The 14,687-nt window shown below is 41.4% G+C and overlaps 1 protein-coding gene across 2 annotated transcripts in view; it reads right to left on the bottom strand.

The window, feature by feature from the left end:
* Positions 1-14,687, bottom strand: part of myo5b (myosin VB) — a 199,795-nt gene that overhangs the window by 39,134 nt on the left and 145,974 nt on the right. For both annotated transcript variants that reach the window (XM_078420320.1, XM_078420249.1), the window contains exons 18-22: positions 14,310-14,421; positions 13,919-14,130; positions 11,123-11,279; positions 4,241-4,480; positions 1,955-2,191 (exon numbers count right to left, since the gene is read on the bottom strand). In XM_078420320.1, the coding sequence (XP_078276446.1) occupies positions 1,955-2,191; positions 4,241-4,480; positions 11,123-11,279; positions 13,919-14,130; positions 14,310-14,421 (958 nt within the window). The remainder of the gene's footprint in view (positions 1-1,954; positions 2,192-4,240; positions 4,481-11,122; positions 11,280-13,918; positions 14,131-14,309; positions 14,422-14,687) is intronic.

Genomic DNA, 14,687 nt, shown 5'->3' on the forward strand with positions numbered 1-14,687 from the left:
CATTCGGCCCTTCGAGCCAGCACCGCCATTCAATGTGATCATGGCTGATCATTCTCAATCAGTACCCCGTTCCTGCCTTCTTCCCATACCCCCTGACTCCGCTATCCTTAAGAGCACATGGTATTGGGGGTAGGGTATTGACATGGATAGAGAACTGGTTGGCAGACTGGAAGCAAAGAGTAGGATTAACGGGTCCTTTTCAGAATGGCAGGCAGTGACTAGTGGGATGCCGCAAGGCTCGGTGGTGGGACGCCAGTTGTTTACAATATATATTAACGATTTAGACGAGGGAATTAAATGTAACATCTCTACGTTTGCGGATGGCACAAAGTTGGGTGGCAGTGTGAGCTGTGAGTAGAATGCTATGAGGCTGCAGAGTGACTTGGATATGTTGGGTGAGTGGGGAGAAGCATGGCAGATGCAGTATGATGTGGATAAATGTGAGGTTATCCACAAAAACAGGAAGGCAGATCATTATCTGAAAGGTATCAAATTAGGAGAAGGGGAGGTGCAACGAGACCTGGGTGTGCTTGTACATCAGTCACTGAAAGTAAGCATACAGGTACAGCAGCAGTGAAGAAAGCCAATGGCACATTGGTCTTCATTGCGAGAGGGTTTGAGTTAAGGAGCAAGGAGGTCCTACTGCAGATGTACAGGGCTCTGGTGAAACTGCAGCTGGAGTATTGTGTGAAAATTCTGGTCTCCTAATTTGAGGAAGGACATTCTTGCTATTGAGGGAGTGCAGCGTAGGTTCACCGCGTTAATTCCTGGGATGGCGGGACTGACGTTTGATGAAAGAATGGGTCAACTGGGCTTGCATTCACTGGAATTTAGAAGGATGAGAGGGATTATTGAAACATATAAAATTCTGAGAGGATTTGATAGGGTAGATGAAGGAAGAATGTTCCCGATGTTGGGGGAGTCCAGAACCAGGGGTCCTTATTTAAGAATAAGGGGTAGGCCATTTAGGACTGAGGTGAGGAAAAAACCTTTTCACCCAGAGAGTTGCAAATCTGTGGAATTCTGTGGAAGAACTTTTTCAGTCAGAGGGTGGTGAAGGTGTGGAATTCTCTGCCTCAGAAGGCAGTGGAGGCCAGTTCGTTGGATGCTTTCAAGAGAGAGCTGGATAGAGCTCTTAAGGATAGCGGAGTGAGGGGGTATGGGGAGAAGGCAGGAACGGGGTACTGATTGATAGTGATCAGCCATGATCGCATTGAATGGCGGTGCTGGCTCGAAGGGCTGAATGGCCTACTCCTGCACCTATTGTCTATTGTCTATTGTCTATTGTCTATGCCACAGAAGACAGTGGAGGCCAATTCACTGGATGTTTTCAAGAGAAAGTTAGATTTAGCTCTGAGGGCTAAGGGAATCAAGGGATATGGCGGAAAAAGCTGGAACGGGGTACTGATTTTGGATGATCAGCCATGATCATATTGAATGGCGGTGCTGGCTCAAAAGGCCGAATGGCCTACGCTTGCACCTATTTTCTATGTCTCTTGAAAGGTTTTTATACAATACTACATTTGAAGTAGAATGTAAAAAAACATTTTCCAGCGTAGTATTGATATACTTCGAAAGGAATTGCTTACATTTGTCAATAGTGGTGTAGCGGTAGAGCTACTGCTTTACAACGTCAGAATCCCAGGTTCAATCCTGACTATGGATGCTTATTCGTATGGAGTGTGTACTCTCTCCAAGTGACCTGCATGGGTTTTCTCCGAGATCTTCGGTTTCCTCCCACACTCCAAAGACGTACAGGTTTGTAAGTTAATTGACTTGATATAAATGTAAATTATCCCTAGTGTGTGAAGGATAGTGTTAGTGTGCGGGGATCGCTGGTCGGTGCGGACTCGGTGGGCCGAAGGGCCTGTTTCGACGCAGTATCTCTAAAATCTAAACTAAAAATGTTTTTCAGTTATTAACTGACTTAACATTTACATGTTTTTTCAGTTACCTGCTGGAGCTCTGCTTTCTCTCTGGTGGAGGTATCCTCCAAAATTTTGCGATGCTTCTGCGATTTCTCAAGTTCCTTGCGGAGTTCGTCAATCTCCTCCTGTAAACTGGTCGCTTTGTTTTCCTCTCCCTGTTGCTCCCGACATCGATCCAACGCCTTATGAAGTTTATCCATTTCAGTAGCTTGCGCTGTGGTCACTGCCATCATTTGCTCCGTTAATGCCTTGTACTCCTTGTTCTGTGGAAAGCATCACAGGCCTCACGCATGCATAACACACTCTTCATTGCATTAGATTCACACGCACATATACATGAAAGAAAAACTTGCACTAATATAACACCTTTGTGATTTTGTCATTCCAAAGCATTAAAAGTGTAATTACTGCTGTAAATGTAGGAAAGATAGCAAATAATTTGCGCACACCAATCTCACACTAATATGACAAAGGCCAGTTAAACTGGTACAGATTGGATCCAAAACGCAGCAATTCTGACAGTGCAGCACTCCTTCAATATGGCAATAGAACATCACCCAAGCAGTCTACAGAGAGGATTTGAACTTAGCTACGAGTTAGAATATTTTACGTACTACCAAATGAGGCACGGATCACACCATGGCAGTTTTACTACAAGCAGCCAAGTGGGATCTGCCCAACTTAAAATATTTCAAAATGTTGCTACATCCTTTCATTTCTCAACCTAGAACTAGGTTTTTAATTTAATTTAATTTAATCTTTAATGAAGGCTATTATGCCCGAGTAATATTCTGATCGAGACCTTTGACCTATCTTTAATCAGACTACAGCACCTCATATTTCGCTTGGGCAGCTTGCAGCCCAGCGGTATGAACATTGACTTCTCCAACTTTAGATAATTCCTCTGTCCCTCTCTTCCCCTCCCCCTTCCCAGTTCTCCCTCTATCTTCCTGTCTCCACCTATATCCTTCCTTTGTCCCGCCCCGACATCAGTCTGAAGGGTCTCGACCCGAAAAGTCACCATTCCTTCTCTCCTGAGATGCTGCCTGACCTGCTGAGTTACTCCAGCATTTTGTGAATAAATACCTTCGATTGCTTACTTTCAGTGACTGGTGTACAAGGACACCCCGGTCTCGTTGCACTTCCCATTTACTTAACCTGACACCATTGAGATAATAATTTGCCTCCTTGTTTTTGCCACCAAAGTGGTTAACCTCACATTTATCTACATTATACTTCATCTGCCATGCATCTGTCCACACACTCAACTTGTCCAAGTCACCCTGCAACCTCCTAACATCTTCGCAGTTCACACTGCCACCAGCTTTGTGTCATCTGCAAACTTGCTAGTATTACTTCTAATTCCATCATCCAAATCATTACCTATTGTAACACCTATTGTAAATAGTTGCAGCCCCAGCACCGAGCCTTGCGGCACTCCACTCGTCACTGCCTGCCATTCTGAAAAGGACCCGTTTATTCCTACTCTTTCTTCCTGTTTGCCAACCAATTCTTTATCTATGTCAATACCCTACCCCCAATACCATGTGCTCTAAATTTGCTCACCAATCTCCCGTGTGGGACCTTATCAAAGGTTTTCTGAAAGTCTAGATACACTACATCCACTGGCTCGCCTTCATCCATTTTACTTGTCACACCCTCAAAAAATTCCAGAAGATTAGTCAAGCAGGATTTCCCCTTCATAAATCCATGCTGACTAGGACCAATCCTTTCATTGGTTCTAAGGGTGAGGTGGAAGGGGGTAATTGTTGAAGGACAGAATGATATCTTCAACTAGAAACCTTTTACTGCCTTATTCAGTAAAATAAAATAGAACGTTGTTGAATGTAGAGGTGATAAGTGGAAACAGAGATCCAAAACCATAATGGAACCATTTGGTTGAGATGTTCAGATGAAAGGCAAGAACCATCTCTAGATAATATTCTATATACCTTTGGAAATCCAAAATTTATAAATGCTGCTCATTAATCAACAATAATTATAATGATATAGAAATTTTTTTAGGTCATTATATGTTGCAAATAGAAAATTTAAATAATTTAGAAGCAGAAAATTATTGGGCCATCACATCAGAATGAAAATGAACTATTACTCAAATGAATAATTGGCCCATTTCCCCAACAAACAGCTGCAGGCATTATTTAATAAGTTTAAAAACACAATTAGGCATGATCGTTATAAGCCATCACCGTGATTATCGATTACTTATATGAGGAAACATTATTCATCTGGTAACTATTCCTTACCATCATATTTTCTTTACACGCACTGAAAATGGAATGCATTCTTACCTGATCATCTACTTTCCTTTGAAGTTGTACAACTTTATTTTCCATTCCGCTAGTGAGCTTCTTGAAGTGCTCGACTGACTTTGCTTCAATCTTCAGTGTCTTCAGCTCACGACGCGCTTTCATCCGCCTGAAGCAGCACTGAAGATAAATGACTGCGTTGCGAATCCTGCAGAATCTTTTTCTAGCCATCCAGCCCCTTAAATACTTCTGAATGACGGTGGCTTTATGCTGGAGTAATAACTGAAAAAAGCATATCACAGGAAAAACATCAGGAAAAGCCCTATGAAACAGTCTCCATATAGAACAAGGAAGAAGGCAGTGAATGTACATACACACTCTGACATAGAATAGGTTTTGGATACACTCCCTTATTGTCCAAGTTCTCCAGTCATGATCAGCCATGATCATATTGAATGGCGGTGCAGGCTCGAAGGGCCGAATGACCTACTCCGGCACCTATTTTCTATGTTTCTATGTTTCAAGTCTTTAATTGTTGGGGTAAAATCCCTTTAAAAATAGAAAGGTGAAAAAACAGCTGACTGCCTCTAGAATAAGGTACAAATCCAGCCCAGATTGAGAGGAACTTCATCTGTTTCCAATGATCTGCATGTATGTTCAAAAGGAAGACATGCATTTTAGGGCCATGGGGTGCCTCAAAATGCCTTGCAATGTACTTCTGAGCATGTGAATTGTGTTGAGTATAGCCTGCTAACTATTCCTGGATTGAAGGGATTTTATTTATTTTTAACAATCCAAAGCAGATTTGATGGAGTGAAAAAAAAGTAAATAGTGAAAGAAATATGGTGAAAGTCACATAGTTGATTTAAAAGTCACCATTTAGTACCTTGGTGCCCATTAAAACAGTTAAAGTGGAACATTTACTGCCACTTACAACTACATGAGCAAGTGTACAGCAAATGCATGACAAATGTGTTGAGCCACAGGTTCTCTGACATCTGTGGATTGACGCTAAAAAGTAATTCCTATGTAGTTTTCTTTAGTTTCCTTTAACCAGAGAAGGGAAAGAAATTAAATAGAAAAACCTACTCAATCACTCCTAGAATCCCTGGTAAACAAGGGAGACAGGGTTGCACTTGTTTTGAATCTGTCCACTATCTGAGAATCATACTATTGTCAGTGGAGGGCCATCTTCGAAACTCTACCCAGCAATTGGCAAAACATTCTGTACAGGTGTGGAGGAGAAGACGGAAATGAACAAAGAAAAAACATGAAGTAAAAATGCCCAGTTCAACGGGTGGTACCTGATACTGCAAACCTGAAACTGCTGCAAATAAGTGATAATACACATCACAGTTAAAAGAACTCTTGGATACAGAATTGCAAAGTCCTGCCCTGTGATATTAATTTACACAAGGGAAGGTGTGTTAAAAATGGGTGATTATTATTGAATGAGTTTCTAGTTTCAGATTGCAGGAGACACAATCCCATCGATATTCTTTACTCTTCCATCACTCTACTATTATAGCGTCATAGAGAATCCTACAGTCGTACAGTGTGGAAACAGGCCCTTTGGCCCAACTTTCCCACACCAGCCTACATGTCCCATCTACACTAGTCCCACCTGCCTACCTTTGGCCATATCCCTCTAAACCTATCCACATACCTGTCCAAATGTTTCTTAAACATTACGATAGTACCTGCCTCAACGGTCTCAACAAAAAGCTTTTCAGTGTACCTCGGTACACGTGATAATAAGCTAAACTGAACTGATCTGACAGCTCGGTCCACCCACCACCCTTTCTGTGAAATAAATTACCCCGCAGGTTCCTTTTAAATATTTCCCCTCTCCCTAATGGGAGAGTCTAGGACATAGCCTCAGAATTAAAGGACATTCTTTTAGGATGGAGATGAGGAGGAATTTCTTTAGTCAGAGGGTGGTGAATCTGTGGAATTCTTTGCCACAGAAGGCTGTGGAGAGAAATTCAGTGGATATATTTAAGGCAGAGATGGATAGATTCTTGATTAGTATCAAGGCAGCACGGTGGCGCAGCGGTAGAGTTGCTGCCTTACAGCGAATGCAGCGCCGGAGACTCAGGTTTGATCCTGACTACGGGCGCCGTCTGTACGGAGTTTGTACGTTCTCCCTGTGACCTGCGTGGGTTTTCTCCGAGATCTTCGGTTTCCTCCCACACTCCAAAGACGTTTAGGTATGTAGGTTAATTGACTGGGTAAAATGTAAAAATTGTCCCTAGTGTGTGTAGGATAGTGTTAATGTGCGGGGATCGCTGGGCGGTGCGGACTCGGTGGGCCGAAGGGCCTGTTTCCGCGCTGTATCTCTAAATCTAAATCTAAAAAAAATCTAAAAATCTAGTAAGGGTGTTAAGAGGTTATGGGGAGAAGGCAGGGGAATGGGGTTAGGAGGGAGAGATATATCAGCCATGATCGAATGGCGGAGTAGACTTGCTGGGCCGAATGGCCTAATTCCGCTCTTATCACTTATGATCTGATGATGAAGGCCAATGTGCCAAAAGTAATTTTGACCACCCTATCTACCTGTAGTGCCACTTTCAACAAACTATGTAACTGCACTCCTAGATTCCTCTGCTCTGCAACACTACTGAGAGCCCTACCATTTAATAGGTTCTGCCTGTGTTAGTTTTCCCAAAATGCAGCTCCTCACATTTCTTCATATTAAATTCTATCAATCATTTTTCAGTCTACCTGGCCAACTGGTCAAGATCCAGCTGCAATTTTTGACAACTATCTTCACTATCTATAATACCAGCCACTTTAGTGTCATATGCAAACTTGCTAATCATGCCATATGCATTCTCATCCAAATAATTGAAATGGATGACAAACAGCAATGGGCCCAACACTGAACTGAGGCAGACCACTAATCACAGGCCTCCAGTCCAAAAAGCAACCTTCCACCATCACATTCTGTTTCCTGCCATGAAGCCAATTTTCTATCCATTCAGCTATCTCTTTTTGAATCCCATGGGATCTAATCTTCCAGAGCTGCCTTTCATGCATTGTATATTTGTAATGTAATAAAGCTGCTGAATCACACATCATATTAAACATTTTGACTTTTTCTTTCCAATTAAAATCTAAACACCCAACAAACACTGAACATTGGGAAAGGGTAGCACATTTACACGGCAATATAATTTATCATTTCATGCACTCCCACTATGAAACACCAAATTATTGAATAAATCTTATTACTATAACTTCAGTGAAAGCTAAGCCAAGCTTACTGAGCATCATTGAAAAGTGTTTTAATCTAAATTATAATTTTAATGAGCCCAAGCAGGGGCTATAAAAGCAAAATAGGTTTGCAATAAAAAATGTGAAATATAAACTACAAAATTAACAAAGTAGATATGAAGAAACAATGTAACAATATAGTTTGGTGTCAAACCCAAGTTTGCCCATTAATTATACAATTTGAAGCCTTAAATATGATATGCATAATTTAAATCCATGTAAACTAACTTTTTGCTGACACCATCCAAACCTAGTGTTCTAGCTTGTAATTCATCCACTGTTTGGCTGATGGCAACAATGTGCAACTTAGAGGCCCCCAAAATTTAAATTGGACCAAACAACAAGGGAATAAATTGCAAAGAGTCGTCATTAAGTCATGAATCAGTCTGCTGAGTTGTCACCAATGTTTGGTAATGTTCCACGTTACAGTGATATAGAGTTCTCATAGTCGTATTAATTTTACAAAATGCAATTGGAACAGAAATGACAAATCACAGGACCCTGTGTAAGAAGGAACTGCAGAGGTAGACACAAAATGCTGGAGTAACTGCAGATGCTGGTTGAAACCAAAGATAGATACAAAATGCTGGAGTAAATTAGCACGTCAAGCAGCACTCTGGAGAAAAGGAACAGGTGACGTTTCGGGTTGAGACCCCTCATCAGACACAGTCTAATGTTTCTGATAAAGGGTCTTAACCCGAAATATCACCTATTCCTTTTCTCCAGAGATGCTACCTGGTCCTTTGAGTTACTCCAGCATTTTGTGTCTGCTCGCAGAACCTTGTTGCTTCAGGATGCCCAGAAAACTTTGAACAATATATTGCATTATGTTTTTTTACAGGCAGTCACCCAACAGGTACTGGGGGAGCATCTGTTTCAGAAGCCTGCAAGAAAATAGCCCAACCTCCTGCTCAGACTTTATAGGCATCAAAGCTACCTAGCAAGGAGCTGCTGCTGAAATGCAAATGTTAACTTTTAATTCAAAAGAAACTGGAAAGAACACAAGTAGTCCTCCCTACTCTACATCACATTTGTCTGTTGCTGTTCACCACGATTGTGCACCACCTGAACCTGCTTCCCAGCGCTTGCTATGTTTTGCATTTTTTTCATTTTCGGAAACAAATAAGAAGGTGAAACTCACTGAAATTAAATTCTCCAGTTGGGGACACATTTGCTTCTCATGTATCTACGTACCTCTGCTTTGAAAATATTCAATTTCCCTATTTCCACGAGATTTTGAAGATAGTTTCAAAGACTCAAGACTTTTCTGAAAAGGAAAATGCCTCATCTCTGTTTTTAATGGATGAGCCCTTGGTATAAAACAACGATCCCTGTATCTAGATGGCATCACAGGCTCCCCACATCCGTCTCAGTTTCCTATTAAACTTAGAAATTTCAACATCTTGCACAACTGCAACATGCCAGGGAATAAAGTCGCAGCCTGCCCAATCTCTCCCGATAGGTCAACACTTCATGCCCCGATAAAACCTCATAAATCTCTTTTAGCACAATGGTATTTTTTCTATGGAGTCATACAGCACAGAAATACAGTGTCCTTCATAATGTTTGGGACAAAGACCCATCATTTATTTATTTGCCTCTGCATTCCACAATTTGAGATTCGTAATAGAAAAAAATCACATGTGGTTAAAGTGCACATTGTAGATTTTATTAAAGGGTATATTTATACATTTTGGTTTCACCATGTAGAAATTACAGCTGCGTTTACACATAGTCTCCCCATTTCAGGGCACCATAATGTTTGGGACACATGGCTTCACAGGCGTTTGTAATTGCCCAGGTGTGTTTAATTGCCTCCTTAATGCGGGTATAAGAGGGCTCTCAGCACCTAGTCTTTCGACCACCGTTGGAAACTTTTATTGCTGTTTATCAACATGAGGACCAAAGTTGTGCTAATGAAAGTCAAAGAAGCCATTATGAGACTGAGAAGCAAGAATAAAATTGTTAGAGACATCAGCCAAACCTTAGGCTTACCAAAATCAACTGTTTGGAACATCATTAAGAAGAAAGAGAGCACTGGTGAGCTTACTAATCACAAAGGGACTGGCAGGCCAAGGAAGACCTCCACAGCTGATGACAGAAGAATTCTCTCTATAATAAAGGAAAATCCCCAAACACCTGTCCGACAGATCAGAAACATTCTTCAGGAGTCAGGTGTGGATTTGTCAATGACCACTGTCCGCAGAAGACTTCATGAACAGAAATAGAGAAGCTACACTGCAAGATGCAAACCACTGGTTAGTTGCAAAAATAAGGATGGCCAGGTTATAGGTTGCCAAAAAGTACATAAAAGAGCAACCACAGTTCTGGAAAAAAGTCTTGTGGACAGATGAGATGAAGATTTACATATTGGAGTGATGGCAAGAGCAATGTATGGAGGAGAGAAGGAACTGCCCAAGATCCAAAGCATACCACTTCATCTGTGAAACACGATGGTGGGGGTGTTACGGCCTGGGCATGTATGGCTGCTGAAGGTACTGGCTCACTTATCTTAATTGATGATACAACTGCTGATGGTAGTAGCATAATGATTTTTGAAGTGTATAGACATATCCCATCTGCTCGTTCAAACAAATGCCTCAAAACTCATTGTCCGGCAGTTCATTCTACAGCAAGACAATGATCCCAAACATACTGCTAAAGCAACAAAGGAGTTTTTCAAAGCTAAAAAATGGTCAATTCTTGAGTGGCCACGTCAATCACCCGATCTGAACCCAATTGAGCATGCCTTTTATATGCTGAAGAGAAAACTGAAGGGGACTACCCCCCAAAACAAGCATAAGCTAAAGATGGCTGCAATACAGGCCTGGCATCACCAGAGAAGACACCCAGCAACCGGTGATGTCCGGTGATGTCCATGAATCGCAGACTTCAAGCAGTCATTGCATGCAAAGGATATGCAATAAAATACCACACATGACTACTTTCATTTACATGACATTGCTGTGACCCAAACATTATGGTGCCCTGAAATGGGGGGACTATGTATAAACACTGCTGTAATTTCTACATAGTGAAACCAAAATGTATTAAAATGGCCTTTATTAAGATTTGACAATGTGCACTTTAACCACAGGCCCTTCTGCCCACCGTCTCTGCCAATCATAAATCACTCATTTACACAAATCCATCTTATTTTGTTCTTCTCACATTCTTACCAACGAAAGCCCAGCTTTGATCACTCACCGATGTGTCAAGGAAGTAGCAATTTAAAATGGGTCAATTAACAAACCGACCCACATGTCTTTGTCACGTGGGAGAAAACTGGAGGACCGAAGGAAACCCACATGATTGTAGGGAGGACAGGCAAAGACAACACCCGAAGTCAGGATGAGAACATAGTTTTATCATCAAAACCTGTGGAATTATCATCAAAATCTGTGGAATTCTCTGCCTCAGAAGGCAGTGGAGGCCAATTCTCTGAATGCATTCAAGAGAGAGCTCGATAGAGCTCTTTAGGATAGCGGAGTCAGGGGGTATGGGGGGAAGGCAGGGACGGGGTACTGATTGAGAATGATCAGTCATGATCACATTGAATGGCGGTGCTGGCTCGAAGGGCCGAATGGCCTCCTCCTGCACCTATTGTCTATTGTCTATAACCTATGCCTGAGGAAGTTGGATAGTTACCTCATGGTACACCTTCCGGATAAACATTCCCCGGGCATAAGCCTGAATCGTGATGGTTGCGCTGCGAATTTTCAGGTACTGACGACGAGCAGCCAACATCCTGCATTGCTTTTGTAAAATTATCGCAGCTCTCGTTTTCCGCAGGAAGGCTGCCAACCTTGGAGTGAACAAAAAAATGAATGGTGAACAAAGAGTAACTTTGCATAGGCCTAAACTCACCTGCTGCCAAAACCCTCATCCGTCCTACTAACACCTCTCAGCCATTCATTCAAAAACACATCTGGAGAGCTTTGCACTGTGATGGTGCTCGATCGTAGCTCCTGCAAGACAGATTAATTCCTGACTTGGGTGCTGTCTGTGTAGAGTTTGCACATTTTCCCTGTGACCATGATGCCACTTTCTGGAAATTATGCACTCTTAAACCTAGATGTCTCACTGTTCAACAACACTCCCCAGGACCCTGCCATTCACTGTGTATGTACTACCACCATTTAACTTCCCATATATTTCAATTTGCACTTGTCCAAGTTAAATTCCACCTGTCATTTCTTTACCAATATCCTGTTTTTAAATTTAGACAACCTTCTTCACTATCCACGACACCACCAATTTTAATGCAAGATGCAAACTTACCAATGATTCCACCTGCATTTTCATCCAAATAATTCACATGTGACAAGCAACAGGGAACCCACCATTAAATGGAACTCACAGGCCTCCAATCTAAAAAAATCTATCCTCCACTATCACCCTCTGCCTCCCCATCACCAAGCTAATTGGCTAACTCACCCTAAATCTCACGTGTTCCAAAAGTCTCTCCTACATTCCCTTTACTCCTCAAGGGGCTAGCTGCCCAAACCTGACATATTCAACCTCCATTTTCCTGATGAGTGCCTCAATATCTCATCCCCTAATCCTGCCTTCATACTAACAGGACAAATTTGGCCCTGTACTCTTTCCAGTTCACTTTTAAAAGTGTCGCACTTGTCTGGCATTCCTTTACCTGCGAACCATCTCTCTCAATCAACCACTGCAAGTTCCTGTTGAATGCCATCAAAATTAGCCTAATCCCAATTTCGGACTCGAGCTTGTGGACCAGTCCTATCTTTACCATAACTATGACTCTATGATAAAGAATGTTCAGAGCTAGAAAAAGTTTATTGTTTATAAAAAGGCTGAATATGATTCCAATCATCCCCTAATATAATTTTTTAAGAACAAGCTCAGAATCTGAAATAGATTGGGCTCTCAGACTGGGATAGATTTGAGTTGAGGATAGAGTGGGATTTGGGACTGAAGATACAAAAAGCAAGACAATGCATTAGGGCATTGCTTCAAGGGATTGAGGGTTTTTTGAGGAGACAATGATGATAATTGATGAGGGCAGGGCAGGAGAAGTTATCCACATGTACTTAAGTAAAGTTTTGACAAGATGCCCCATTGTCGACTGATTCAGAAAATGAAAACAAATAGGATCCACAAAGAGTTGGTAACTCACAAAGTATATTATTTTCTGTGGGGTTGATGAATCGAGAACTAGAGGGCTTAGATTTAAGGTGAGAGGGGAAAGATTTAATAGGAATCTGAGGGATAATGTTTACAGAGAGTGGTGGGTATATGGAACAAGCTGCCAGAGGAAATAATTGAGGCAGGTACAATAACAAAAGGCATTTTGACAGCTACAAGGACAGGAAAGGTTAAGAAGGATCTGGCCCAAACATGGGCAAAAAGCAAGCATAGCTGGGCACGTTGATCAACATGGATGAGTTGGGCTGGTGCCTGTTTCTGTGACTCTGTTCAAAATTCTATTTAATGAATGTAGTAATAATGAATAAAATATGAATATTGAATAATGAATATAGTAATGAATATAATGAATATGAATATGGAGGCCAGCTCTCCATATTCATAGTAGACTAGTGTGGAATGGAGAGTTCACACAGCAGGATGGTGACAGGATGATCTAGCCCAATGTCTGTAATGGATAGAGAGAGTTGGCCTCTCCATCAAGGCATGCCGAGACCAGGCCATGAACGGTGTGCAAGCCTCAGCCACTGGTTCCCAAGGTTCTTTGACCCAATGGCTTTCTGACAACTCTCAGTTGTCAAATGTCCCTGAGAATCAAAGCTTTTTTAAAACACTGTCCAAATCGACTTAGACAGTTTAAAATAAATTGAAAATATCTGCAGGTAATAAAAATGAATATGTGTGTGTGTATATATATATATATATATAATATACATACACACACACACACAAAACCTTTTTTTCTCCTTTATTATATTGTTTACAGAGTATTATGTTTACATATTCTGTTGTGCTGCAACAAGTAAACTTTCATCGTTCTATCTGGGACATATGACAATAAAACACTCTTGACCTGAAATGAATTAAAAGCATTAAGGTAAACTAAATAAAATTTTAAAAAATTCTGTTTTTATAGATTTACTTGGGGTCGTCAGTCCTACTTACAGGAATAATCGGCCTCCTGCCTCGAGCTCATCACTGACATGTTGATTTGCTGTGCCGGTCTGGAAGAAGGGAATGTGCTGAACGAGAGTGGAGGAATATTTATGGTTCTCTATGAAATGATGGGGATTGCTCTTCTAGCGGTCAGAATGGACCCATAGAGTCAAATGACCTCCTTCTGTATCTTTTTTTTGATATGATAATTATTCTGATAATCAACTCCTTGGCCCACTTTCTGAAGCAGCTTTCCAGGTCTTGTTTGGTTGTTATTGTTATGAGGGCCATTCACACCTAATGACACAGTAAGATCTTGCAAATAGCTCTTACCTGCGTGCCTGATAACCTCGAACGTATCTCTGAAGAGTAATGGTGGCCTTCTTCAGCCTTCTGTACTTGACTCTCTGCAACCAGCCCCGGACTGTCTTCTGTATCATCATGCATGCGGCTCGGAACTTATCTCCTCTGAGCTTTTCCAGGTATGCTACCTGACCAGCACGGAAAAAGATCTTGGTTTTGCCAAACTGGAATTTATCAGGATCCTGATGAAATGGAACAAAGTAATACATTGACAAGATTAAATGGCTTGGAATACCAAAGGCAGGATATACAAACACAGCCAAATAAAAAACTTGGACTATCAACCGTAAACTTTGGCATGAGACACAGTCCAACCTGCTGATAATGATTGGCCCCTTTAATTACCGGGCAACTTGATTACCTTGATAACAATGTCCAGAAGCCTCCTACAGGTTTCTTTCTTATCATTTAAAATGATGTTCTTCTTCATCATTAGGACCCGATACCTGTTGAAGAATTCATGGTAGGTCCACCTATCAAAAACAAAGGTTATTAGATATTCAGGCAACACTACTTTCTGCGTTTAATATATGTTAGTTTAGTTTTGTTTAATGTCACGTGTACCAAGGTACAGTGAAAAGCTTTTGTTGTGTGCTAACAACCAGTCAGTGGAAAGACAATACACGATTACAATTGGTGTAGGAAAATAACTGTAGATGCTGGTACAAATCGAAGGTATCACAAAATGCTGGAGTAACTCAGCAGGTCAGGCAGCATCTCAGGAGAGAAGGAATGGGTG

This window comes from Rhinoraja longicauda, chromosome 1 (assembly GCF_053455715.1).
Source record: "Rhinoraja longicauda isolate Sanriku21f chromosome 1, sRhiLon1.1, whole genome shotgun sequence".
NCBI lineage: Eukaryota > Metazoa > Chordata > Chondrichthyes > Rajiformes > Arhynchobatidae > Rhinoraja > Rhinoraja longicauda.